Source organism: Emydura macquarii, unplaced genomic scaffold, assembly GCF_026122565.2.
Source record: "Emydura macquarii macquarii isolate MOO-44397 ecotype Brisbane River unplaced genomic scaffold, CSIRO-AGI_Emac_v2 contig_860, whole genome shotgun sequence".
Lineage (NCBI taxonomy): Eukaryota > Metazoa > Chordata > Testudines > Chelidae > Emydura > Emydura macquarii.
The window spans coordinates 158342-185847 of record NW_027130997.1 but is presented as its reverse complement, the minus strand read 5'-3'; the positions used below and the strand labels follow the sequence as shown (position 1 = coordinate 185847).

At 41.0% G+C, this 27506-nt stretch overlaps 1 protein-coding gene across 1 annotated transcript; it reads left to right on the top strand.

Annotated features, from left to right (window-relative positions):
* On the top strand, positions 1–26506 carry LOC137149855 (arylsulfatase H-like). Its single transcript, XM_067543474.1, is given in 13 exon segments — positions 1–991; positions 1821–1995; positions 3328–3388; positions 8947–9105; positions 11840–11961; positions 14143–14265; positions 18817–19240; positions 20960–21096; positions 21921–22055; positions 22807–22969; positions 23269–23390; positions 23878–24233; positions 24235–26506. Coding segments are annotated over 11 exon segments (1821 nt in total). The 5' UTR covers positions 1–991; positions 1821–1995; positions 3328–3365; the 3' UTR covers positions 24292–26506.
* Positions 26507–27506: the final 1000 nt, after the last annotated feature.

Sequence of the window (27506 nt, the reverse complement as noted above, 5' to 3'; positions counted from 1 at the left end):
AAGCTAGGCTAACTTGAGTTACTCTAGTGTGTATATCCTAAGTTAACTCTGCAGTGAAGACATGTGTGTGTTGATAGACCAATACAGAGTCAGAACAGCCTTTAAAAATAACTAGATTCAAAATATATGAGGGATACAATTATGCCTTTAAATACACTGGCCGTTCTTTACTCTGGTTACTGGGTATTGCACCCTGTTTTCTGAAGGCAAAATTGGGACATTATAGACAAACGTAAATTCTCTCTGATATTCGAAGTTTATCTTCTTAAAAAACCATCGATTGTAATTCCTAGTCATTGTTGCACAGTCACTCAAAGCCGTTTAAGAGACTTGTTTCCCTCACTTCATGCAAACTTTACGGAATTGCTGCTTCACAAAAAGGGTAACAGAAAGTGTTACATTTTCCTTTTTTCCTGGCATCAAGGTTGCAATGATGAATGATTTAAGAGAATTGTTTGTTAATGGCTGATTAGAGCTTCCGTGGAACTTTGCCGAGGTTGAAGGGGGACCCTTCACTTTCTTCTGGAAGCCAGTGAACGGCAGAAATCATTTTAGCTAGGTCTCTAATGAAAGACCTACTGTTCGCTGATCAGTCCCACATGTATTAATGAATGTTACCACTGTGCAAACATCAGCAGGAGGTACAGTTTAGGGGAATCTGGTGTAATGAGCCTGACTGTCAGCAGCAGAGATACATTATAAGGTTTTCTTGGCTTGGCTTCTTTGGTTCTGTACGGGTTAGGCTAAGCTTTCCTTCAGTAGGGAAGTGTCCTGCCTTCTGTGCTGCAGAGCAGTGCGCATGAACGGATAGCGTTGATATGACTGCCCTCCAGTGATCAGCTAAAACCGACAATAGACGCTGTGCTGTGGAAGGGGTGGTTTCACTGACAAACATGAAATGAATTCAAATCAACTCTGAAACTGAGCTCACACTCTAATGCATCGACTGCCTACTATTCTAAACTACGAGGGTGAAGTGTGACAACACCAGGTACTGTGCTTGTCACTTTCTATGATCTACTGTAGCAAAATTTGTTTGGAAATACACAGGAAAATATTAACCGGCATTCCAGAAAGTTTGTTTCCCTCAGTATAAAATAATTTGACAAAGCTTTTGAAAAATGTTCCTTGTTACAGTGATGACTACCACATACAAATATTTCTTGCCCACTCTTGTGCTGTATAAAGTGGGAGCAATCCGTTGCATTTTGTGGACAGTACATTTTGCATACCAGTTGATTTGAAATTATGAGATGTTTTACTTTGTATGCACTCAGTCTACAGTTAGGAATGTTATAAAAGCAGACGTCCTAACAAATTCAGTGGCACAAAATCAAATGGAATTATCAAATAAGAGAATTCCAGGGGTAATGTTGAACTGTGTGCTACCGACTGGTATCCTTCTTAAGAAAAGGAGAATGTGTCTAAAAATATCTGTAGGTTTTGCCTAGGGCTATGCAATTTCACTTTAAGCTAGATGCCTCTGAATATTTTGATAGCAAAACAGGGAGAAATTTGAGGCACTGTCAGCATAAAACTTGTATAGTTAATAAAATATAAAAGGTCTCTTATTTATAACAAATTACTAAAACTGGGGTGGGGTCCACTTTTTTTCTGTTTGTTTGAATTTACTATTTTTTTCTGTTTGAATTTAACTCCAATTTAGATATTAAAAAATGCCTAAGCTATTTAAGAGCAGTTGTGGGATAGTGGTTGGAGCTCACACGCTACTTCCCCTTAAACTGGGGAGGGGGCATGGAGAGGGTGAAGTTAAATTTATACAGTTCACTTTTGTCACAGTATTGTCTTTTATTTAATAGGAATCTCCACAGAAGAGGCCACCAGGTGCCCAATCCCATATTCTGAGTAAATGTAAAGAAACTAAATCCAAAGTTCTGACTTTACAGGCCAGTGCAGTCAGAATAGCAGCTAAATGCACTATAACTGCACCAAACATTCAAAGTTGCAAAGCACCTCCAACTTCCATTAACTTCGGTGGGTATTAAGATTGCTTAGTACAATGATACTCAAACTGAAGCTAGGGAGCAGCAAGTGGCTCTTTAATGTGTCTCCTGTGGCTCTTTGCAGCACATGATATTAAAACCCTGTATGATCTGATTATTAACCAATCAGGATGCTTTTATTATGTTGTTAACCAATTGTAGAATACTTGGTCAGTCATTTTTCTGTGAGAATAATATATATATAAAAATAAATATATATAAATGAAACAAGGAGGGAGGCATCTCGTATTAGTAAGCTTGGAGGAAATGTGTGAAAGTGCCAGGTAAAATACCCAGATCAGAATACTGAAGAAACAACCTCTGAAGGATGTACCCAGAGGGAAAAGGTGTAAACAACTGAAATGATGCAAAAAAGCAGTACCAGTCGGAAAAATGTACATCTCAGAACTTAAGGTAAAGAGAAGGAGAGGAAGGAAATTGTCAGCATCACTAATGACATCAGCTGACAACCTGTAATAGTGGATGACTCGAAACCCTAACAATTAAGCATATCTTTAGGAAGACTGACAGAAAAGTTAGTATATTGTAAAATGAGCTAGCAGACTATTATTCTCTCTATTATTATAGAGAATAAAGCTTATCAAAGATTGAGCTTTAAGAGGATCTCTTACAGTTCCTTAACTAAGAAAAGATGGACATTAATGTAATTTTGTAGTACAGTGAAAGAGAATTATTGCCCACTCAATGGGGAAATTGTCCTAAATTAAAGAGAATAAATACATCAAGAGAGGGAGGGAATGGGTTTCTATCTGAAAACTACAGAGGAGACAGAGAAACCGTGTCCCCTTTTAATCTCCATCACAAGTTAATGTGATGGTGCTGGCACGATGTCAGGGGAGCTAATGATCATTCATGGGAGTTAATGATTCCAGTTGCCATCTTTGTGGCTTCTGGTTACTTCTGTGGACTTCTGTGACACAGTGAAATATGTATGTCCCATAAGGCCTGATTCAAATGGAAGTCTTTCCATTGGCTTCAAAAGGCCTTGGATAAAGCCCAGAGAGGGTAATGTAATGTTTTTCTCCCTTCCTTTTCCTCTCTGTCTGCTTTTTTATTTGTCTGTTGTTAGGATACCAGCTTCTCTGATTAGAAGGCAACTAGACCACTGTGAGCACTACTGGAAGCAACTAATGATAATATCAATGTATTCTTAAGTCTATTCCTTTTGCTTATCATTACTTTTTTCATCTGGGGATTTATACAAATCCCACTGAAGCGAAGAAACACCCCCCGATTGATTTCAATGGGGTTTGGATTTATCCTTTACATGATTCCATTTTTTATTTTAATATTTGTTTTACAGAATCCTGATATACCAGCCTCTGTGTCATAGTGGAAATCATGCAGCACCTGACAGGCTACTGGTAAGGGGAAAAAATCACTAGAACAAATGACTGTTTCTTCCTATTTACAAGTAAAAGTTCATTAGAGTTGAATAATGACTTAATGAAGTCTACATCAGCATCATAAATATAACAGTAGGGTAAACATAAACATATAATAAAATGTAACAATAATGTGACTTCTCGGTGTGGTGATATTTTTCTACTGTTTCTTCTTAATCTTCTCAAACTACCTGTGGCAGAAGTTGCTCCATAACGAAGGTTGATGCTAGATTCCCATTATAAGCCTGATTTTTTTTTTTAACCCCACCACCAAACTTCTCTAAAAAATAAACCAATTCCACTTAAATTATAAATGTCACATGTAAACGTCCCAAGTTACATTTTTCTGGAAAGTTTGGAAACAATCAAAAAAGCAGTTTAAAATTATGGGACTGGATTTCCCTCTGCTACACCTGGTTAAGGTCAATAAATTGATTGCACTTGTTCTCTGCGTGATTTTTGAGAATTCTAAGAAAAATCATTTGCTTATTGCTTTCCCTCTATGCTGAGTAAAAGGGTCAAATTGGCATAAAGGGGCCCTAAAAATAATACCCATCTCTTACACAGGGCTTTTTATCAGTGGATCTCTTTACATTGCACTTTACATAGGATATAAGTATCATTATTCCAATATAACAAACGGGAAAACTGATACCCTGATTCTGCCTGCTGGAGCTTGCTCCCACAGAAGCACTGTGAAGTACAGCTGTGAGTCTGCCCTTTGAAGATCCCCTTGCATAGGGGAAGGAGTGGGGCCACAACACACAGCATTGTGGAGATTCTGAGCAGGGTAGTGATCTAGAGGGCAGCTCTGGGAGGCTGCGGTAACTTGGACAGGCATCCAGGGCCCCCACCTCTCCCTGGGCTGTGAGTTTCGGGCTGTATCTCTAAAGGTATGTCTACACTTCGAGCTGGGATTGAGATTCCCAGCTCAAAGAGACATACCCAGGCTAGCTCTAATGTAGCTGGTGTAGTGGCAGTGTGAATAGTGGGAGGGGCTAGGTGTCCCGAATACCTACCTAGAGTCTCTGATGGGCAGACACTTTTGGGGCAGTTAGCCACTCCCACCAGTGCAGCTATCTCCTATGTTTTAGCATGCTGTTTCTATCAGAGATAGCATGGTGTAGTGTTCGGTATTTTTATCTCAGTGGCGGAATGGAGCACACTGGCAAAAGGATGTCAAAAGTGCTTATTTATTACCTGAGATAGCATAAGAAAGACAGACAGGAGCGGGAGTCCTGTACCATACAGGAACTGCAGCTCCGGCACAAGCCTTAAGATGAAAAGTACAATGAAAGTACAATTAACCACAAGGATATAAAGTAGCACATAAGCTGAGCAACCGCAGCAGCAGCTGCAGTTAGTGAACAAAGAAGTGAACCTTAAGCAAGGAAGAGACCTGCCAAGAGGATACCTACAGCAATATACTCCTGGGGGCCCATCGATGTAAGAAGCTAGCCTTATTTAAGCGTGTGCAGGGACGCTTATCACCAAGAACGAGGGAGATCCATACTTCGTTCTGATAAGCGGGTGACGTACGGGAACTGCCTGCCCGAGGCATCCGCTAGCGCCTCCACGGATCCACAGAGAGTCTCCGCTTGGGAAGGCTCTCGGGGGATTGATATACCCTTTTCCCCACTCACCTTGCAGCAAGCTTTACCCAGTAATACATGACGTATATCTCAATCCCAGTAGGGATTGGGCCTTAACACTTAGTTGCTATTAGTTTATTGGTAGTTAGCTAGGGACCTTCTGGAATAAGGTGACGTTAGTTGTTTACTTCAAAGAGAGCTCAGCCATAGTCTTACTTCTCCTTTATTATTACTAAAATAGGGACCTTTTAGCTTATCAAGCATTAGCAAATGTCTGTGGTCGTCTCAGGATGCTCCAGACCCCAAGGCACTTCCTCCTCTGGCCTAAGGTCGGGCAGAGGGCAGCGTCTGGGTTTTGCTCCTGAGAGGTCTTAACTCTTGCTTTTCTGGCTTAGCATTGCTTTTAGGGCCTTGCTCTTGTCAAACTATACTGATTTCGCGTTACAAAGTCTTGCGCGCCCTAACACATGGGTTTGTCTCCTCTAACTGGGAATCACACCTACAGCTCAAAGCATAGATATGCCCTTAAAAGCTTAGCACAGACTCTCATCCACTAAATATCTTGCTGTCTGACAGACCTTCTCCAGAGTAAAATATTACCCTATCAGAAGACTCTTCGTTAGGACTGTTAAAGCAACTTTGTTCAACATCTTCACTTATGATCTGTTCAATGGATCATAATGTTGAACATCATAATGTTCAACAAAAAGAGGATTTTGTTCAACATCTTCATTAATGATCTGGAGGATGGGATGGATTGCACCCTCAGCAAGTTCGCAGATGACAGTAAGCTTGGGGGTAGGGGTAGGATACAGAGTAAATATGCTGCAGGGCAGAGATAGGATACAGAGTGACCTAGACAAATCAGAGGATTGGACCAAAAGAAATATGATGAGGTCCAACAAGGACAAAGGCAGAGTATGACACTTAGGACGGAAGAATCCCATGCACCACTACAGACTGGGGACTGACTGGCTAGGCAGCAGTTCAGCAAAAAAGGACCTGGGGGTTACAGTGGACAAGAAGTTGGATATGAGTCAACAGTGTGCCCTTATTGCCAAGAAGACTAATGGCATATTGGGCTACATTAGTAGAAGCATTACCAGCAGATCTAGGGAAGTGAATATTCCCCTCTATTTAGCACTGGTGAGGCCACATCTGGAGTATTGTGCCCAGTTTTAGGTCCCCCACTAGAGAAAAGATGTGGACAAATTGGAGAGAGTCCAGCGGAGGGCAACAAAAATGATTGGTGGGCTGTAGCACATGTCTCATGAGGAGAGGCTGAGGGAACTGGGCTTACTTAATATGCAGAAGAAATGAGCGGGGGGATTTGATAGCGATCTTCAACTACCTGCACGGTGGTTCCAGGGAAGATGGAGCTAGGCTGTTATCAGTGGTAGCAGATGACAGAACAAGGAGCAATGTTCACAAGTTGCGATGGGGGAGGTCTAGGTTGGATATTAGGAAATACTATTTCACTAGGAGAGTTGTGAAGTACTGGAATGGGTTACCTAGGGAGGTGGTGGAATCTCCATCCTTAGAGGTTTTTAAGGCCCAGCTTGATAAAGCCCTGGCTGGGATGATTCAGTTGGGGTTTGTCCTGCTTTGAGCAGGGGTTTGGACTAGATGACCTCCCGAGGTCCCATCCAACCCTATCTTCTATGGTTCTATGATTTGATTGACTGGGATTCATCTGCCAAATGATTTGCAGTATAATACTGCACAAAACTTTTTGAAGTTGACAAGCAGCGCTATGGGTTTCAATATGCCAGGGTAAAATAGTTTCTCTCTCTTTGTTGTCTCTCTTAACTACCAAGTGGAGGCCTATAATTTGCGGAACTACAGCCAAGAAGTAGTGGCTTCAGAAAGAAGTAGTAGCTGGCTGATCTTTTAATGTGTCTTCCTTGTTGAACTCTTTGATATTTGGAGAGTGACATGTGTTTCTTGACTTAAAACCCTTTCACGTTCTGTGAAATATCTTTCCAAATCCCAGTCATCAAGTACACACAAGTTATTTCCTCATTCCATAAGTATTTTGGACCTTTTGCATAAGCTGTGGGAGCTTTGTCCTTCAGTCTGTATGTGTTATGAAGGCAGACAGCCAGACTCCAGCATCACTTCAGAGATTGATGCAATACTTTTTCAGTACATTTCAGATAGACTGAAGATGGGAGTGAAGTATGTAAGAGACATAGCCTGTTCTTTCATGTTCAGATTAAGGGGCAGTGTACATCCTGACACTTTCTATCCTATTTAGTCGATGTGTGTCTTCCAAGGACTAAGTGTATAGTACCTGATTGTTTGTAAGACAGACACTGGCTTTTAATGAAACTCAATATCCAAATTATTCTGAAGGGTCTGAATTTTGAAGCTTGATTCATGGGACTCTAAAGACATTCCAAATTCAAACACCCCAAACTAAAGGAAAATTCACACTCATATCCATATCTGGATATCAGCTTTAATGTAGACCTGGTAATTTCTGTGCTTAGGCAGGCTTGCCTGGAGTTTTGAATTTATCGATCAGGATCCGTATAAGCAGGTAATCTGCAAAATCTATGTAATTTAGTCAAGTCATTTACCATGATATGTATAGGAGGATACTGTACATTATTCATCTTGTATCATCTAGTAATACGCTTTTGTTATGTGCCTATAGGGGATGTAGGTATTACTGTTCAGATATTCTTTTCGGTGCAGGATTGTATTATCATTCACTAATACTAGACACGTTGTTAATAACTCTGGAATGGAAAGGAGTGAGGCAAAATGTCATTGTTATTGTGCAAAGTAAAATCAGATAAACTGTTATAGTACTTCAGTAATTTAAATAATCATGATTCATGAGGAAAAGAGGAGTAAAAGTTGCAGGAAAATTTTATTAGACTAAATAGAAACATTACCACAACAATTGGCAAAATTTAAAGTAGTTAGCTCTTGAATTGGCCTGATGAGATGAGGGTGATAACTAAAAGCTTGCCCCATGTCTTTTAGGTTAGTCCATTAAAAATGTATTATCCACAACTTTAGTTCTTTGTAGTATGGAATGTTGGATCAACCCTTAACAATTATTTTTTTTGGCCAAATGTCAAGAACTTTTAACTTGTAAACTGTAGCAGGTTCAAGAACCCATAGAAACACTATGTTTGAGATGCATAAAGCTTATTGAAATACAAATATTTATCTTTTTTCAGCATAGTGATACATCATATATTCAAAGAGATAATGGAGGGACAAATTTATACTGAATCAGATCTGTATCTTTCCCCTCACAGATCTGATTATTTACTTCTAACTAAAGATATATAGAACTGTTTGTATGCCCAAAATGCAAAACTTGCATGAATATGCTGTAACACCAATTTGGAAACAAAGGGACATATTGGTTTGGTTAATATTTGTGCTTATTTCTCACAGAAATTACAAACTAATAATTATTATGTAGCTTGCTCACAGACTGGTCCTGCCAATCTTTTATTGTTCCCTATAGTATGTTCCTGCTCTCTTCCTCCTTGGAGATATTCAGTACATGACTATGAAAGAAATGAAGGAACAAAATTATTGCTCTCTTGCTGACACACTTTACCAGATTAGCTGTCTTTCTCTAATCTTAGGTGTTGAAGACAGTGGCAATCAGTGTTGGTTCACACTATTCAAACAGTAAATAGAAAGTGATGGGAATAAGTGGGTTGCTTTGTAATGGAATAGGTAATATGGTGTCATTTTTTGAGTTGGAATTTCGCTGAAAGCCCCTATATAGTAATATATATAACACACAGTATTTCTTTTTATTTTGTGTTGTCAGTTCATAACACTTTCCACACTTTGTTCCTTATGAGGTTAGAATTATCTGATTTAACTTGCCATGCCCTTGTGAATGTATTTAAAAAGTAACAATAATCAGATTATATTGAATAGGTCCTTTTTTTTTTTTTTTTTTTAAAGCCTTTTCAGGACCTCTCTGATCATCCTGCTAGTTTTATGTCTGTTCCTAAGGCCACCTGGGTCACATGCTTCAGTCAGCCACAAGCCCAACATTGTACTAATACTGGCCGATGATCTTGGTATTGGCGATGTAGGCTGCTATGGAAATGATACTATAAGGTAAAGGATTTAAACATAGGAATCAAAAACACTGATTTACTTCTAAGAATGTCCTGTTCTGTTCAACTGCTCCTCTCCTGAGCCACTTGCTGGGAGAAGATTGGGGTTCCCTGCCAGTGTCACCAGCAATAGTTATAGGTGCTAACCAGATCATCTCTGCTGCAATGCTGGAAAGGCCTCACAATGACTTACTCTGTTTGCAGTGGCTATGTTTGTTGTCAGTTATTTATCATTAAAAATTCTTGGGTGTTCTGTTAAGGTCTGATTTTAAGAAATGCTAAGCACCCGCACTGCCAACTGAAGTCATTGGGGGTGCTTGGTGAGCAGCCCTTCTAAAAAACAAGCTCTGATTGCATTTGTATAACTATATTAGGCCATTTTTTTTCTGACTCACAGCTAAAAAATAGTAAAACGTGAAAATTAAATGAAGAAAAGGATCAATAAATGTTCCTTATGCTCCTAAGGGCATCCTGTTTCAGCAGCTGAGAATGCATAAAGAGTTAATTAATATTAATAATATGGAAGGTAATAGTTATATACAGTGATATGTTGATTTTTTTTCCATCCCATTTTTCAGGCTTTATATGTAGTTGTTTAGCAGAGAATCATTCCTGGAGTCCTCACTTGGGCAAAACTCTCATTGACCTCAATGGGAATTTTGCACGAGTGAGGACAATCTGCCTTTTTTAATGAGTTCTACATAAAAAGTGATAGCGCAACATTTCCAGCTGTCATTCTACCATAAGAGTATAACATAACTAATTTTTTGAAAAAAATCCACATAACCTTCAGCCTCCCACCGTGTGACATCTCCTTGTCATCATCACCTCACTTCCATTAACAAGCAGGCTTCTGTCAGTTCTTCAGTAAGGCTGTGTTCCTGCAGCATGTGGATGGGCCCCTGCAGCCAGAGAGCCAATGTGGCTGTGCATTGGCATGAGGTTACACCTCCATGGAGCTCATTGTAGGAATGGGGTCTGAGCTAGGGAATTATCATTTTTAAAATGGCCAAAAAATTTTAATTGTTAGAAATAATCAAACAGGTTGTCCCTGGGGCGGATTGGGGAGACAGAACCATTTATTGCCTGCTTGTTCCACCTCGACGCCACGAGTGAGCAATAAGGGGGTTACTTTACAATTCTTTTATCCATAACAGTATGTAAATGTATACATTTTTAGCAGCTCCCCATAGACCCTTATTTGGTTACATTGACACCTATAAAATGAATATTAACAACTACATGATGAATACAATTATACCCGTCCCTGTTTGTTTACAGGATTACCATACAGAGGGCAGGCACATCACTTTAAAACCTATTAATTTTACACTAACAATCTTTGAAGTAAAGGCATGCCAGGGGGGAAGAAAGATAATGCTTTCTTCCACCCTGGCCTTGTGCAGGAGTGGCGATAGTTATTTTGTTAGCCTCATTCCTTGCACAGATGGCCAGAGAGGAAAAGAAGAGAGAGAACACACTCTAACTAGAATTCATACCAATTAGCAGAAACAAGGTTTGCCCGTGCCATGACCCTGTTCCCTGTAACTTAGACCTGACCATTTGTCCAGCTTTTAACTCTTTACTCCCCTACACTCTCTTTCAAAGAAAGGCCCAGGCGCCCATTCTTCCTGCACACTGGTCGGTGGTGCACTGGTCCAGGAGGCTCTGGCTCTAGATGGCCCAACGCCTTGATCCACCGGTTATGGCGCTATGGGGAGATGAGGGAGGCGGGTTACTGATTGGACGGTTATGCCTAAAATTACAGGTCTGACTTTCTGGGAGAGACTAGGACGGTGCAAAATTTTAAACATTCCATAAACATAATTTAAAAAAGCAACTAATATGATTAATATTTCTACAACATGAGTAATACGACCGAGGAGCGAATGAGAGTCTGTTAAGCCGGTTCGAAGGGCACAGGCTACATTAGTCCAAGCAGTCAGCTGGCAGTTCAGCAGCCAGTTGGAACTCATTGGTCCCTCGGAGGACCTGGGCTTCCAAAACTTGAGTTCTGCGTTGCTCAATCTGAAGTTGTTTTAGCAGCTGTGTCAGGCGGTCCCAATTTATCCAGGAGGGTTCTGGTACAGCCTCAGTTCAGTTCATTTGAATTGTTGGATGTCTTGCTATATTAAGCTGTTGTATGGCCGATATGCAGATTTGATAGGTGGAGTTTCCTAGTTGCAGGGAAAAGTTTCCTGGTCCAAACCCCACCCATTTCATACACCTTCCATCCTTTAGCCCCAGACCATTGAGCATGGCTGATCCCTCCCAGCAGATTTTATTTTCCTGGTTTACTCAATGCGGAGGGGATACTGGTTCTATACATTGTAATGGTGGTGGTTCTTGTGACTATTCCTCCCATGTGTTACCTTATCCTGCTCAAATTAGTCCCATACGCAGATAATATACCTCTGGCTCTACCAGAAACCGTGTGTCATTTGCTCCAGCCTGCACCTGCCACACCAGCTCTTGGGACCATCCCCATTTGCACCCACCCCCAAAACCTGCTTGCAATAGGGTGGAAGAGGTCCAAGGCTAAGGAAGAGAAAAATAAAATATCCGTTATCCTCAGTATAGTAGAGGACATAGCTAACAGCTAACTTTACCAGAGAACTCAGGAAATGCTTATTAGGTTTTCTGTTTTAAGAAGGGAAAATATGGTATGCATTGCTAATTACAGGCCACTGTAATGAAATTTGGATGTGTTGGTTTTGTTTTTGTTGGTTGTATAGGACTCCTAATATTGACAGGCTGGCAAAGGAAGGAGTGAAACTTACTCAGCACATTGCTGCAGCTCCAGTTTGCACCCCAAGCAGAGCAGCTTTCCTAACTGGCAGATATCCCATCCGATCAGGTTTGGACCTGTTTAATGGTACAGTGCTGTCTTAGCAAGAGATCTTATCTTAGCTTTTAAACATTTAGACTCATAGACCCATGGATTTAAGGCCAGAAGGAAACATCAGGGTCACGTAGTCTGACCTCCTGCACATTGCAGGCCACAGAACCTCACCCACACCCTCCAGTAGACTCATAACCTCTGGGTGAGTTACTGAAGTCTTCAAATCATAATATAAAGACTTCTCAAGTTACAGAGAATTCACTATTTACACTAGTTTAAACCTGAAAGTGTCCTGTGCCCCATGCTGCAGAGAAGGCGAAACACCCCAGCGTCTCTACCAAGTTGACCTGGAGAAAAATTCCTTCCCAAGCCTAAATATGGCAGTGAGCTGGATCCTGTACATTTCAGCAAGACCCACCAGCCAGACACCTGGGAAAGAATTCTCTGAAGTAACTCAGAGCCCTCCCTATCTAGTCTCTCATCACCAGCGGTTGGGGATATTTGCTTGCTTTGTTATAATTATTGCAACATTGATCCGTTCATCCCTGCTTTTTATCGGCACAGAAAGGAGGAATCATGTACCTAACATGTAGGGTGACCAGATGTTCCAATTTTATAAGGACAGTCCCAATTTTTGGAGCTTTTTCTTACATAGGCGCCTATTACCCTTCACCCCTGTCCTGATTTTTCACACTTGTTATCTGGTCACCCTACTAACAAGAAAGAAGGATAGGAGGTACAACCAGATGGGAATGGCAGCCATGACCGTCCCCCACCTAATTGCCACCAGAAGCCCCACCATATTGACAATTCACTTTTGAGGATCCACAGATATTTAACAGATGTGGCTGGCCCATATGAAATGCAGTGGGGTAGAAAAGAAGCAGGCATTCTTAGCAGCAGCTTCCCTCAAACTGGCATATTCTGTGGCACAAAAGGGTCATGGAATAATGATACTCTGATGCCAATAGTAAAGTTTTACTATAAAATTGCTAAATCTCAACCATTTATTGTACAATGCACAAATGGCAAAAAGGTTTCTTAGACACAATTTACTTTAGCTCTCATAACTTAAAAAATCCCAAACAGAAACACCTGAGATAGTATGACCAAGTAGTGAATAGAAAGTAAGTGCATGTAGGGAATATAGTCCCTACCAGTTTCATTCCCTCTGGTCAACAAACAGGACGGTAGACGTGCAAGACAGATGTCAGTAAATGTTACAACTCTGTAACTTTGTAATAATTCACCCAAACCACATGATGATAATCAATTTGACAGAAGTATTATTTTCTATCTTGATGGTCCCAGTCCCAAGGATGAAAAACAAATAGTTATGCAAGCTTCTAAACTGCAATTCCCTAGTCATTGCACTACAGCAAATTATTTCAGTGTGTAATTTCTCAGGGAGTTTGAAGTTAATATGCTGCCCCACTTCCTTCCTTAGAATTCCCATTGGGAGTTGTGTACACATTTCTAGGGTCGACTCTGTGTTCCTATATCTCAGTGCATACCCATTAAATTTGGATGATACTGTAATATATAGTAGGCATTATTAGTGTCCCATTTCAGTCTTACAGAAACTTGACGTTTGATTTGTGTTTGACAATCTCCATTCCTCTTGTGTTTTCAGCTTTCCTCTTTTTCCCACTATCAAACATTCACTAAGATCCACAACTTTGATTTCTAAACATCTGTAAAAAGAATTTTTTCTATCCATTCAAGTCCTGCTGCAAATAATGATTAAAAGAGAGAAGAAAACATCACACGCATGTGTGTTAGGTTCTAATGAGAAATTGGCAATATAAAAGCAAAAGATTTACATCTCCCCAATCTTGCCCACAGTCCTAACTTAATTTCACTGGTGCTTAACCAGACAGCATAGACTAGATTCATAGCTGATGTAAATCAGCACCACATTATTAAACTCAGTGAAGCTATGCTGATCTACATCACCTGAGGATCTAGCCCCAAGAATGTAAGTATGTTTTCTAGTGGCCTGCAAATTATTCAGTTATGGCAGGAGGGGTGGGGGGGAGAGACAATAGAAAGATACAAGAAGTTAATTATTGAGTCTAGCAAGTTTTGACTGTGCAGACAAGAGAATTCTACTGAGCTATTATAAAAAGGAAATTTGTTTTGGACTAAAGCACCCTTGTTGCTGTGTTTAGTACTTTTAAAAACTGTGTATGATAGGTATGGATGCCACTGATGACAATCGTGTTCTTCTGTGGACTGGGGTCTCAGGAGGGCTCCCTCCAAATGAAACCACTTTTGCCAAAATACTACAGCAGCAAGGCTACATCACAGGACTAATAGGTATGTAAACTCAATATCAGTTGGGTAAAAGGCATTATCTGAACACTGAACTCTCAAATACTGCATGGTGGGAGGGCTAATCAGTTTTCAGTGTTAATTTTTATGACATCATATTATATAATATGTTTTTGTTTCCTTTTGTCGGTGTCACACTGTCTGGAGTGGCTCACAAGCATAAATGCCAACCTCAGGGGAGACTGTCCAGGAACAGGGCATGAAATCCAAACTGACTGTATGTTCTATAATTAGATTCACCAATCAAGTATTGGTTGTGAACTCCTGAAGCACTGTAACAGACTTAACACAGAGTCACAGACAGTAGCCCTCAGGCACTCCTGTCTATCTTACCACCAAGCCTGCCTTTGTGATAGTCCCTTACACCAAAAATCACTTCAGTATTCAGGTTATTCCCAGTCCCAAAGAAGTGGTCACTTATCCCAGGTCAACTATACCTCAGATCTCAAACCAAAGACAACACTTGTAGCCAATCCTGTAATAAACTAACTAAAGGTTTATTAACTAGGAAAAAGAATAAGCATTATTTACAAGGTTAAAGCAGGTAAACACACACCCACATATGAATCACAGTCACATTTCAAAAGGTAATAGAAGCTTCTATAATAAGTGAGTTTTATGTCCGTTAGAGCTAACCCAGGCCAAGCAGGTTGGGGATCTCTAGCTTATGTTTAGGAATCTTTGCCCCTCAGAGTCCAGGCAGCAGAAAGATAACAATTTCTCCCTAACAGACATTTTTATTCCCTTCCCCCAGGGTTCAAACTGTGATAGGACAAGGGCTTGTGCACATACCCTCTTCAGTAGTGTAGGGGAAGCAACCAATGCGGTCTTTTGTCCACCGTGGCTTGTCTGTTGACTGTTGACCTTCTTTTGTTGGGGAAGAGAGAACACCTCTTGTGGTAAACTAGCATTTCACACTTGGTAATGCTTCTTCCCTGACTGTGAGGGGATTTAAAGTCTTAGCAAACATTTTTATGATTACAGAGCAAATGTTTAAACATTACCTGATTCCATGGGACACAGATATTATAAGTAGGATTAATGCGTGCAGCATCCTACGAGCACTCCATAAAGTCTAAACATATTCTTATCACCCTAATATCTGTTTTAACTATACTAACCAGCCAGACTGGTTTCCAGCTATGCATTTGTCAGTGTTCAGTGAGGCCTGGGACCTTGGCACCAGCTCTGACACCATCACAGTCGGTATATCCTGTAGGCAGTACTTCTGTACCAAATAAATGATTCCAGTCAAAGAGACATTCAGCTGGAAAGGATGAATAATACTGACAATATAGTCACCTTTAAAATAGAACTGTATCACACCCAGCCACAAGCGCTTGGTCCAAGATTTAACTGCCTATGCATTCAGTTAAGCAGAGCTTGCAAGATTACTGTACCAGTAACAGTGTTATCTAGTGATTCCCAATAATATTACATTAACGTGTACAAATGAGTTACATTTTGAGCCGTCAGGTTGTAGATACTTTGAGCCAGAAGCACAGCTGGTATAAGTTGATACCACTTCAAATTAAATCATGGAACTAAGTCAATTTACACCATCTGAGGATTTGGCCCTTCGCGTACAGTGGTACCATGAGTTATAAGGTTATTCAGAAGTTACAGTATATTACATTGTACTTGAACAAGATTTCAATATAGCCCAGACAAAACATCCTCTTACAGGATTGATAAGGATGTCAATTTCATTTGTCCGTGTCTAATTGTGTCATACAATTTTCATACAGGCCACTTGCTAAAACAACAGTTCACTTTTTACTCATGACCTGGAATGGTATTCTCTCAAATGATTATTCATTTAACTCCATAGCATGCTTTGAGCAGGGAGTTGGATTAGATGACCTCCTGAGGTCCCTTCCAACTCTAATCTTCTATGATTCTATAATGGCATGGTCTGAAAAAATCATAAACAGAGAACTTTCAAGACTGAATTTTCAGATGACTCAACCCAAACTAATATAGATGCCTAATTTTAGACAGTCAGAAACTTTGACCTACATGTACAAAACAGCATTTACACACACAAATTAAACATCTGTTATCTAATGTGAATACATGAATTGATTTGATACACTCATACTTAGACCCAAAAACTAGAGGAAGATATTGAAAATATGGCCCTCAAGGCATTAGAAAACAGGAAGGCATTATTATTAAATATTATTTAAATTGCACTGCATTAACTCTTTTTCCTTGTGATCTGAAAAAAATACAGCATTTTCTTTTATAATTTTCATAAACATCACATTTGCAGCTGCCAATTGCTTCAGCTTGGCTTCAGTATTGAATCACTGACACAAACTATGTACAGGTTCCTGTACTTCACCATAAACATTATCCCTTAGGGAGACCATGGCATTTCATTCTAAGGCGCTAGAAAGCAAAGTGTGTTAACTTTTTGCCTCTGGGTGCATCAGTTTGAGTCCCAACAGAGGCATCAAAAGCATCATACAACTGAGCGAGACTGTCAGTCTTGGAGGGTGATCAGCAGTGGTGATAAATAGCAGGATTTATGTACACAACAGGCATCTTGCAAAGTTCCTGCCTACATTACATTTAGATGGGCATTAAATTAACTCACAATTTCTTTTAAGACGTGTATCACTACTGAGTATTTTCTAATTGTCTAAGGGCTGCACATTTTTTCTCTCTTTAAAATCAAAATTGGTTTAACTGAAGAGTAAGAACAGCAGTGTGATTTGAGAAAAATATTTTTGTTCTAAAAGCTTTTTGATGAGCTGTCTTTGACAATGTGACTTACTGCATGCTCACCAAAAACTTATTTCTCTCATTGATATGTTTATCCTCTGTGGGCCTGGTTCTGTGTGTGTGTGTGTGTTTTTTTTGTTTGTTTGTTTTTGTTTTGTTTTGGTTTTTTTGGGGGGGGGGTTGGGGGGGGATTTGAGGTGCTGTGAACCCACAGGTACCATTAACTTCAGCTGAAGATTTGAGTGTTCAACTGTTCTGAAATTCAATCCCATTATATCTGTCTGTGTTTACAAGGAGCATGCCTATGTTTCATCACAAAGTAGAACTGATCGTGGTGTGTTGGGAAATTCCTATAGTATTTGCCTTAGGGCAATTTAGACTTCCTAATAAGAGTGTTCACCCATCTGTTAATCATTTCATATCTGCATCTAACAAGGAGGCTGCTTTCTTTTCTCTGATATGGACCTTTTTGTTGGGATCCATCCTTGTGTCAGCTCAGGCTCAGAATGCTACAGTGCTCTCTGCATGTGACTAAACCTTTAAATCCAATAAGAGTCTGAAGTTAGTGGGCCACTAGTAATACAGTGGGTCACTTGTTTAAGTGAAATTCTTGCTGTAAGTGCATGACTCTCATGCTCCATAACCGGGGTTGGTTGTGTGTGGGTTCCAAAGTGGAATTCAAGGTATTATTTTTGATCCAGGAAGTTAAAATGGCCTGCCTGATGAACTAGAACTTCCTTCTGTGTTGTACTGACAATCAGCAGAGGCACCTGAGTTGGAGCTCCCTTGTTATAGAAGAGAGGGAGCGGCTGGCCCCTCAGTTTTGGAACTCATGACTGCCATACCTTGGTTCAAGCCATCTTGAATTTGTTGATCTTCTGAGTATGCTGCAAAGCCCATCTGTTTGAGTGAGCTTTTGGGGGATTGTGATGTGGCCTTTTTTCCTGAGTAATGGTTATATATTACAGGGAAGGAGTGGCTGGTGTTTTGTTTCATGATGGTTTTATTAATTGAGTTGGGAAGGATGTCTAGAACTTCAACAAGTGCTCTTTTAATTTTGTTAAATCAAAATAACTTAAAGTAATACCTGTAATTTACCATAAACTAGTATTTTTATGCCCAGTCATTGAATATAGCCTCATCACTAAAGCTATTTACATCCAATACTGGGCTTACATTGATATCTTCCCAGGGTCTCATGGCTTACTTGACAGATAACCAGAAGTGATGTCACTTTCACTGGTATAAGGGATCTTGAGCTTATTTCACTTTCTATTTGGCTCCGTCATTGTATCCAGATCACACCCTATCACTTTGTAACCCACACATCATCTGACTTTCTACATAGATCTACTGCTACGCAGTTTTTATCTTTCCGGAGCAATATCCTACTTACTTCCCTCATTCATTAAGTTGGCTTTTCAGAGGGTACAGAGACAAGAGATCAATGTTATTTCAGCCTGTGTTACAAAAGGACTTCTTCCCACTTTTTCATAGCTGGCAGAACTCCAAGAATGTCAGACATTTTCTGCCTTGCCCTGGAAATTCTGGTTGTCCTCAATTATTGGTTCCTATTTTAGGTCCTAATCATAGTCCCTAACTGATCCATGGAAGAAGGCATGTGTACCCACGCAGAGTTTCAGAGAGTCTTGTGATGGTGAAAAGGCTCTGCCTCATGGAGCAGGTTGCAGAATTAGGATCTTATTATAGGAGGAAAGAATAATGTTATTAGCAAGATAGTCTGTAGACTGGTAAGCTCATTTTCAAATATTGTAACTTTACATCTTTAAAAAATTATATTTTCAGGGAAGTGGCATCAAGGTGTGAACTGTGAATCCTGCAACGACCATTGTCATCACCCTTTAAAGCATGGGTTTGATTATTTTTATGGCATACCATTTAGTCTAATAAATGAGTGTGAAAAAAACCAACCTCCAGAGAAGAACAGAATCTTGATAACCAAATACTGGCTTTACACTCAGATAATTGGCCTTGCTGTACTCACACTTGCGATAGCAAAACTTACTGGCTTGGTCTCAGTTACCTGGAAAATAGTCACCTGCTTTTCTTTGTTTGGTTTATTGTTCTTTGCATCCTGGTTCTCGAGTTATGGATTCGTAAGATACTGGGACTGCATTATGATGAGAAACCATGAAATTGTTGAACAGCCAATGATAGTAGAAAGAACTACATCCCTTATGCTGAGGGAGGCCGTTTCATTTATTGAAAGGTAAAATATATTTAATTTTGAACATATTTGTTTTAGTTTTTGGATATCTTGCAAGGTTGTTTAATTATCTTATTGATTGATCAATTATTTAATTTTTAAATAATGCTTTCAAATATAAAGCCCTCCATATTGATTAATATCTTAACTCCAAAAGTTAAAGTCATAGACATAGAGTTTAAGGCCAGAAAAGTCCACCAAATCATCTTGTCTGACCTCCTGCATATCACAGGTCCCTAAACACCACCCCAGCACCAGACCAACAAACCAGAAATAGATCAAAGTATTACAGTCCTTAGAAGACTAAACTATTGTGTGGCACAGGCAGAGAACTGGAAACTGAGGTTCAGAGAACTGGAAAGGGAGAGGCACATAGGCACTGTAGTAAAGATAACTGTGGTACAGGCAGAGAATTAGAGGGACTGAGGTTCCTGCAATGGCAGCAGATTGATTTAGTGAGGTATACCAAGATATTCTAGCAAGTGACATATGCCCCTTGCTTCAGAGGAAGTGAAAACTGCCAAGTTTGCCAGTCTGACCTGAGGGAAAATTCCTTCCTGACCTAACATATGGCAATCAGTGAGACCCTGAGCATGTGAGCAAGACCCATCAGACAAGCACCTGAGATCAGAAATTTCCAATACCATCTCAGAGCACCTGCTCACCCCGTTCAGTGTCCCATCTGCAGTCATGGCCATCTCTGAGGTGTCAGTGGAAGGAGACAAAAATGTGTGTGTGTGTGTGTGTGTGTGTGTGTACACACACACACACACACGGGTGGGGGAGGGGGAATTCCCTTCCTCACCCTTACAGGTAATCAGTTGAAGCCCTTAGGCATGAGATTTTAGGAACATAAGACATGAATCAGAAGAGCCCCCCAGGCTGTCAAGGCCAGTCACCCACCACCTCAGGCTACCCAGTCGGACAAATTTATGTGTAGGATTGTATATCTCTTTCTTAAAACTAATTAGGTTATTTGCTTCTTCAACTCCATTTGGGAGGCTGTTTCAGAACCTTACTCTTCTGATAGTTAGAAACCTCCTTCTAATTTCCAGCCTGAATTTATTCATAACCAGTTTACATCCATTTGTTCTTGTGCCAACATTTTCCTTTTAAGTAAAGGCTGTCTGAAGATTTTCATTGTAATTTACTGTTTTGAGGAACTCTTAACTTTTCAAAACTTTCAAATTTTGGACAGAAAATTTCCAAACTCAGTTTATAGAATTGCTTTTTATCCTCATGAGACCAGAATATTTTAAATGATTGCAACTCACCCCAGCTACTGATCTGTGGTGGTGCTTCAATGCATCCCTCCTTTTCTCTCTATCCCAGCAATGAACTGCCATCCTAAAATAGTTGGGCACCAAAGTAGGGCCAGGTTCTCCCCTGGTGTAAATTGGCATAGCTGTCTTCTCTTCAGCTGATTTATCCCAACAGAGAATCTGGCCTCCAGAATGGAACCTAACTAGCTGTGAATGGAAAACAAAGGGGAATATTTTAAATATTCAAAATTAAATGTAATTTTGTGACGCTCACTGGGATTGGATACTTCACAGGAACTAGATGCTTATGGGGTTAGTTACTGGAACATTAGCATAAATTTATATAACAGATTTCCTTCAGAAAAAGAGTTGACTTCAATTTTAAAAAAAGCAAAGTATGTGAATAAACTAAGGTACTTCTTTGCAAGGAAATGACAAATTTACTTTTTTTTTTTTAAAGAAACAAGCATGGCCCGTTCCTGCTCTTTGTTTCCTTTCTACATGTCCACACACCTCTCATCACCACGGAGATGTTTCTTGGGAAGAGCAGGCATGGCTTATATGGAGATAATGTAGAGGAGATGGACTGGATGGTGGGTAAGTCGATTTAACAAATGATACTTGCTCAAACAACCTAACACAGGATTATAAATGCCCACAATGGTCATAAAAGGAGAGAGATTGTTTTTGATGACTCACTGTGGCAGTCTGCTACTGAGGGCACATCTACACAAACCCTTGCTGTGTAGCAAGCTAGGGCGTGCAAATGTACAGCTCTCCACTGGACAGTTGTCTGTGCTGAACCTGTTGCTATGCACTGACGGTTCCCTAGTGCATCTGGGAATCTGACCCATGCTGTCTATTGATGTACTGTTGATTCAAACTGCAATATGTCAGTGCAGACTAGGGAATGTTCAGTGCCTAGAGGCAAGGTTCACACAGACAATTAATGCATCGCATACTGGAGAGCTGTAGATTGACACCTCAGTTAGCCACTCAGCCAGTGTTTGTGTAGGCATGCTCTCAGATTGTAAGGTCTCCAAGACAGGGACCATCTTTTTGCTCTGTATTTGTACAGCATCTAGCACAACAGAGTCCTGGTCCATGACTAGGGTTCAACTTCACAGGCACTACCACAATACTTCTACTATTAAAAATAAAATGGGCTAATGGTACATCGTACCTTTCCTTTGCATTTAAAAATTCTCAATGAAATCACACGTAAAGATTCAGGTCTCACAAACGCTTCAGTACATGCTTATCTTTATGTGTGCAAGTAGTTCACTTGACCTCATTGGATCTATTCACATGCTTAAAGTTGTGTGTGTGCATGTTTGCAGGACTGGAGCCAAAATTTGTTTCACTGATCCTTCCTCTGCTTTCGTTTCTCAATACATAATTATCATTACTTTTATTTACAGGCAGGGTCCTGGATGCTATTGATAAGGAAGGTTTGAAAAATACCACACTCACGTACTTTGCCTCTGACCATGGTGGGTTCTTGGAAGCTCAAGAAGGAAAAGTCCAATTAGGTGGTTGGAATGGAATATACAAAGGTGGGAGCTGGCGTACAAGATTCTGTAGAGATTCAAGGGAAGGCATTATCTGGGTTTCTGCAGGCTTTCCCTTGCCATGGGTATGAGGGATTATGAAATCAGTAATTTTGCTTTGACAAAAGGCAGACAAAGATGCATTTATGGCTGAGTCCAGTGTGTTATCCATGGAGGCTGTCTGACTAGGCTTTTAGCTTGCTGTTGCATTATTACCCTCTCAACTAAATAGGACATGCCTGGACCCTCTTCCTGCTGTCATTGCCACTGAAATTGCTTCCCATATGACTTCTCCTTCTGTGACTGTGTGGGCTCTTTGCCATGCTTCCTGTGTTAAGCTGTCAGCTGCCTCCATGGGAAGAACAGCAGTGCTCCTCCCCCCTCGAATGCCCCAAACCTTACACAGAAGGTGGGGTTCAAATACCCACTTATCAGCTAGTACTTTTTATAATATAACTTTACAAGCTGCAAAACTCTTTACACATCACTTAAAGTTTAACCCACCAGTTTGTGCCAGCTTTGTCTTTGGTACCTCCCGATGGTTTCCCATGTCTCTTTCCAAGTGCTGACGATGCACAAAAGTTCCTTCTACCTGTACTTGGTACAAAGAATTCATGCATCTTTGCTTTTGGCAAGTTTCTATTTTCTAATGCAAAAGTGAAAAGGGTTTAATTAAGATAAACCAATAATGTTCGGTTAAGCAGGCAGCTCCTTATGTTTCTAAAATATCTTGTATTGCCTTATTGTTTGACAATAGGTGGAAAAGGCATGGGAGGCTGGGAAGGAGGGATCCGTGTGCCAGGGATATTTAGATGGCCAGGAGTGTTACCTGCAGATGCAGTTATTGAGGAACCTACAAGTCTTATGGACATTTACCCCACGGTGGCTTACCTGGCTGGAGGGATAGTGCCCCAGGACAGGTACAGAAATTGTAAAACCCATTTGCTCCTTTTAATTTCCAGTATGGAATCTTGTTTGAAAATGATCCTAATGTTAGATTTCAATAATAGATGTTTATCACGTGATTTCTAGCCTATTTTTTCAGATCCATAGATTGCAATTGAAACCACTTGTGCAACAAGGAACATTTACAAGTAATGGGTGAATCTGAAACATGCAAAAGATTTATATGAACTATGTGCAATGACCCTTGAGTACAGAACTTGTTATCCTCCAGCTCACTGCAGTTTGGTGACTACGCTTCTTTCATCAACATTAGGGTGATCGATGGCCGGAACCTGATGCCTTTACTGCAGGGATCCATTCAGCACTCAGAGCATGAGTTCATGTTTCACTACTGTGGTGTGTATTTACATGCAGTACGGTGGCACCAAAAGGACAGTGAGTATAAAAGTTCTTCCAAAAACCAATGATGGCTTCAATCTCTAGGAAAGCATATTTATTTAGTCCAATTTAATTTTAATATAGGATAGATTGTAGCTGAGCAACAAACCTGGTGTAGGAGGCTTCATGTAGTTATACCACTTGGGAACACTGCAGATACTCACAGGACAGTAATAATTTGCTGCTGTCCTGCAAGTATATGATGATATATACCCTATGGGCACAAGTATGCTGGCCAGGATATTGGGTGCAGAATCAAGGTTCTTCCTTCTCAGCTGCTCCGGGAGGGGTGGTATTGGCTTAATCCTGTTTGGATGGATGAGTCCAGTCCAGCAGCATAAAGGCAAAGCTTGGCAACTTGTGTTACAAATTACAAACTCTATTGCTTAAGCTCTGCAAATATGTTCAGTGCTGAAAGACCTTTCACTCTTCATTTGCCATTTTATGTCTCTCTTCATCTTAAGTATGGTCTCTCTCCTTCCAGGTGGCGCACTGTGGAAGGCTCATTATGTGACACCAATATTTCATCCAGAGGGTGCTGGAGCATGTTATGGAAGAGGAATTTGCCCATGCTTTGGGGAAGGTGTAACCCATCATGACCCTCCTTTGCTGTTTGATCTCTCCAGAGACCCTTCTGAGGCCAAACCTCTCTCTCCTGCCACTGAGCCCCTGTTTGACTCAGTAATAAGCAGAATTGAAAGTGCCGTGAAGGAGCATCGCAGGACCTTGACTCCAGTCCCAGAGCAGCTCTCTGCTTACAACAACATGTGGAAGCCGTGGCTTCAGCCGTGCTGTGGGACATTCCCATTTTGCTGGTGTGACAAGGAAGATGACAATGACCAGGGCACTCTTTAACCACGGAAAGACCAGGGAGGAAGTCAAAGAGCTAGTAACCTGAAAAAAAGAAAATAGTTAACACCTAAATGACTTTGGGCTAAATACTGACAGGGCAAAATTACACTGGATTACTTGAAAGAGACATTCCTCACACTTCTGACTCAGCCTACGCACACCCACCCCTACCATTGAGCTCTGTTCAATAGATTAAGGACTGAACATAATCTCTGAACCAAATTCTGTCTCAGTTGCACCAGTGTAATTTGACCCTCACTAGGCAGCTCAGGCTTTGGTCCCAACAAAATGAACTGAGATTTCTTTTTCTTCTTTTTCTACTGTTTTTAAATTCAAGCAAATCATTGATTATATGGAACTAAATCACCAGGATAAATTCTGTTCAAGTGTTACTCAGGTAAAGTGTCCTAGGCATCAGTAGGATTATGTCGGAGGATGGATCTCAGGATTTTCTTTATAGAAACTAGCCTGTATTTAAAAACAAAATGGGGCATTCAGTCTGGTAATATGCTGAAACATGATTACCACATTGATTATACATCTGCTAAATCACATCAGTCCTTTAGTCTGGCACAGCCATGATTCCCATAACAAAAAGCAATGGTCAAGATTTTTAAATATTGGGTACCTAAAGTTAGGCTCTGAAGTCCATAGTGAGATACCTTAATACATGGCTTGGTATTCACAAGTGCTGAGACTCAGCAGCTCCCATTTAATTAAATGGAAACTACAAACTGCTCAGCTCTTGAAAAGTATGCACCACATATGTTCCGTTCTCAGCTACTTAAAGTATTGAACTTGATCATCCAGAAAGACAGGATTCAGTATCTGCTTTGACAGGGCTGGTACCAAATTTCGCAATCACTGAATGTGCAAGATAAGGCAGAGTTAGTGGGATGCTAGTCATCTGACCCATGTAGGGAACCCAGGGCTTGAGCATCTACATAGGGTTAAAAATACAATGTTAAGACTTTTCTAACCCATGCTTGAACCTGGGGCTCTGGAATCCATGTTTCAGGAGGCAGACCCAAGTCAAACTAATCATATCCAACAGTTCCTGGTGTCCCCCTGGAATGTGGACGCTCTAGCCCTAGCACCGTGCTGCACTGTGTGAAAATTTTACTGCCCATCCTGAATGTTACAGAAGTTTGAACAGCCCGCCGACACAGCCTGCTGCGCAGTCATTTTGGTCTATGCGCTCACAACTACCAGAGCCAGCAACATGCACGAGGCAACTTTTGACTAACTTCTCATGTTTGCACTTTCACTCCTGTGTCAGGAAACTGGCAGAGCAGCCACCAGGCATTGGTGGACATTTCGGCAGCATTTTCTGTCCCACCGAAGATTCCTGATGGAGCTGGAGGAGGAGGAGTACCCTGGCATCACAGACTCCCACCAGTACACGTTGCTCAGTATAACTGGCATTGTTGCTGATGCCCCCTATGTAGACCAGCACTTCTGGCACAGGGCCACAAGCCAGACTGGTGGGACCACATTGTCATGCAGACAATGACCAGCAGTGCTTCCAGAATATTCGCATGAAGAAAGCAACACTCCTGGGGCTTTGTGAGCAGTTTGCCCCCACCCTCCAGCTTAAAGAGACACAACAGAGTCACCCTTGCCGGTCCAGAAGCTGGTTGCAGTAGCCCTCTGGAAGCATAATTGTTTGATGTGATAACAATAAACTTCCTTGAAAACATAATGTGCTTTATTTGTAAACAAGTCTTAAAATAGTACAGCTCTCATACAGTGTTGGGTAACTCAGCTGCTATTACAAAACCATATACACATGCACACACCTGCATACAAACAGCAGGAAATATTCAATACCCCTATCACATTCTCCTTTCCCTTCTTCCCAGGTTTTTCCCTCACTTGGTGGCGGGGGTGAGGAGTGGAGGTTTCCACCAGAGAGAGGTTGAAGAAGGAAGGCATCCCAGAGTTTCATTACCCTGCCCAGCCACTCATGAGTCCTGAATGCATGAGCTACTCTGACATGGAGTACTCCAAGCTACTGCTGGACTGAGGGTGCAGAGTAGCATGCCCATGCTGTGGTATTGGGAAGGAAACAGGAGATGGTACTTGTGCAGCCGTTATAGTCTGTAGTATAGTATATATATGGCAAGTCTTATGAGTATCTGCACAGCTGAAGATATAGTTCAGATACATTGCAGCGTGCCAAAATTAAAGTTGCTGTAGTAACCATAACTTTAACTCTCTTGATGTTTGTGGATATAGATTCACCATTTTTTGTATCGAATTTCTATGCAACAGTGTACTACCAACATTCTAGCAAAGGGCTCCATGCAATGTTTCACCCCAGTTGGTAATACATACGACACATCCTGTGTAAAATATTTCTCCACCCCCAAAATAATTTCCTTTGATACCCCATGGAAGAAGAATCCCTTAGTCCTCCCCAAGCTTCTCATAGAGGCTCCTCCTAGATGACTCTTTTATCTTGCAGCTTGTACTTCCAGCAGCGGCAGTGATAGCAGATGTATTATCTTGTGTCCTCTGGCTGTGGAATAGCTGATTGATTGAGGAATCAGCTCCCCCAGGGTGATTATTTGGGAAATAGTTCCCCTTGGCCCTTAAAGAGGACAAGCCTCTCCTGGCTGATGGCAGTCTGCCCTAGCTGGCCTGGGGCTGTCAGTCCGATCCCTAATGCATTCCTTACAGCATGGTGGAGAACACAAGAAGGAAGGAAGCTCCCTTTTCAGCAGCTGCCACAGCAAAGGGTGGTACACCTGGCACTATCTGAGTGCGCAACAGTCAGCACCATATCCAACTCCAATGGGGACTGAAAATTGTAACATGCACAGCCAGTCTTATTACTTTGGGAGAGGGCTGGGAAAGTTATTCTTGCTGCCACACCCCAGTGTTAACCAATTCCTGCTGTCAAGTAACCATAAAAATAAATGGACCCAGATTAGACCCCCTTACTGAAAAGCCCATGGGAGGGCTCAAAGGGAGGCAATCTCTATGAGGATCCTCTAACATGAATTGCCCCACGTCATCTAGACCAGCTCTGACCCACATACCTTTCCACACTCCCATTCCTGGCAACACATCTCCATTGAAGCCATGCTACCAAGGCTATCTCCTGGACATGACTGCCCACAGGATGGGGGAGGGGGCAGGATCATGCAGAAGAGATAATATCTTGGGCTGCATTATTTTTCTGATTCATCTAGATAGGGCCAAAGGGAGTGGCTATGGGATCCTCCACATTTCTCCTCATAGCCTGCCCAGACTCCT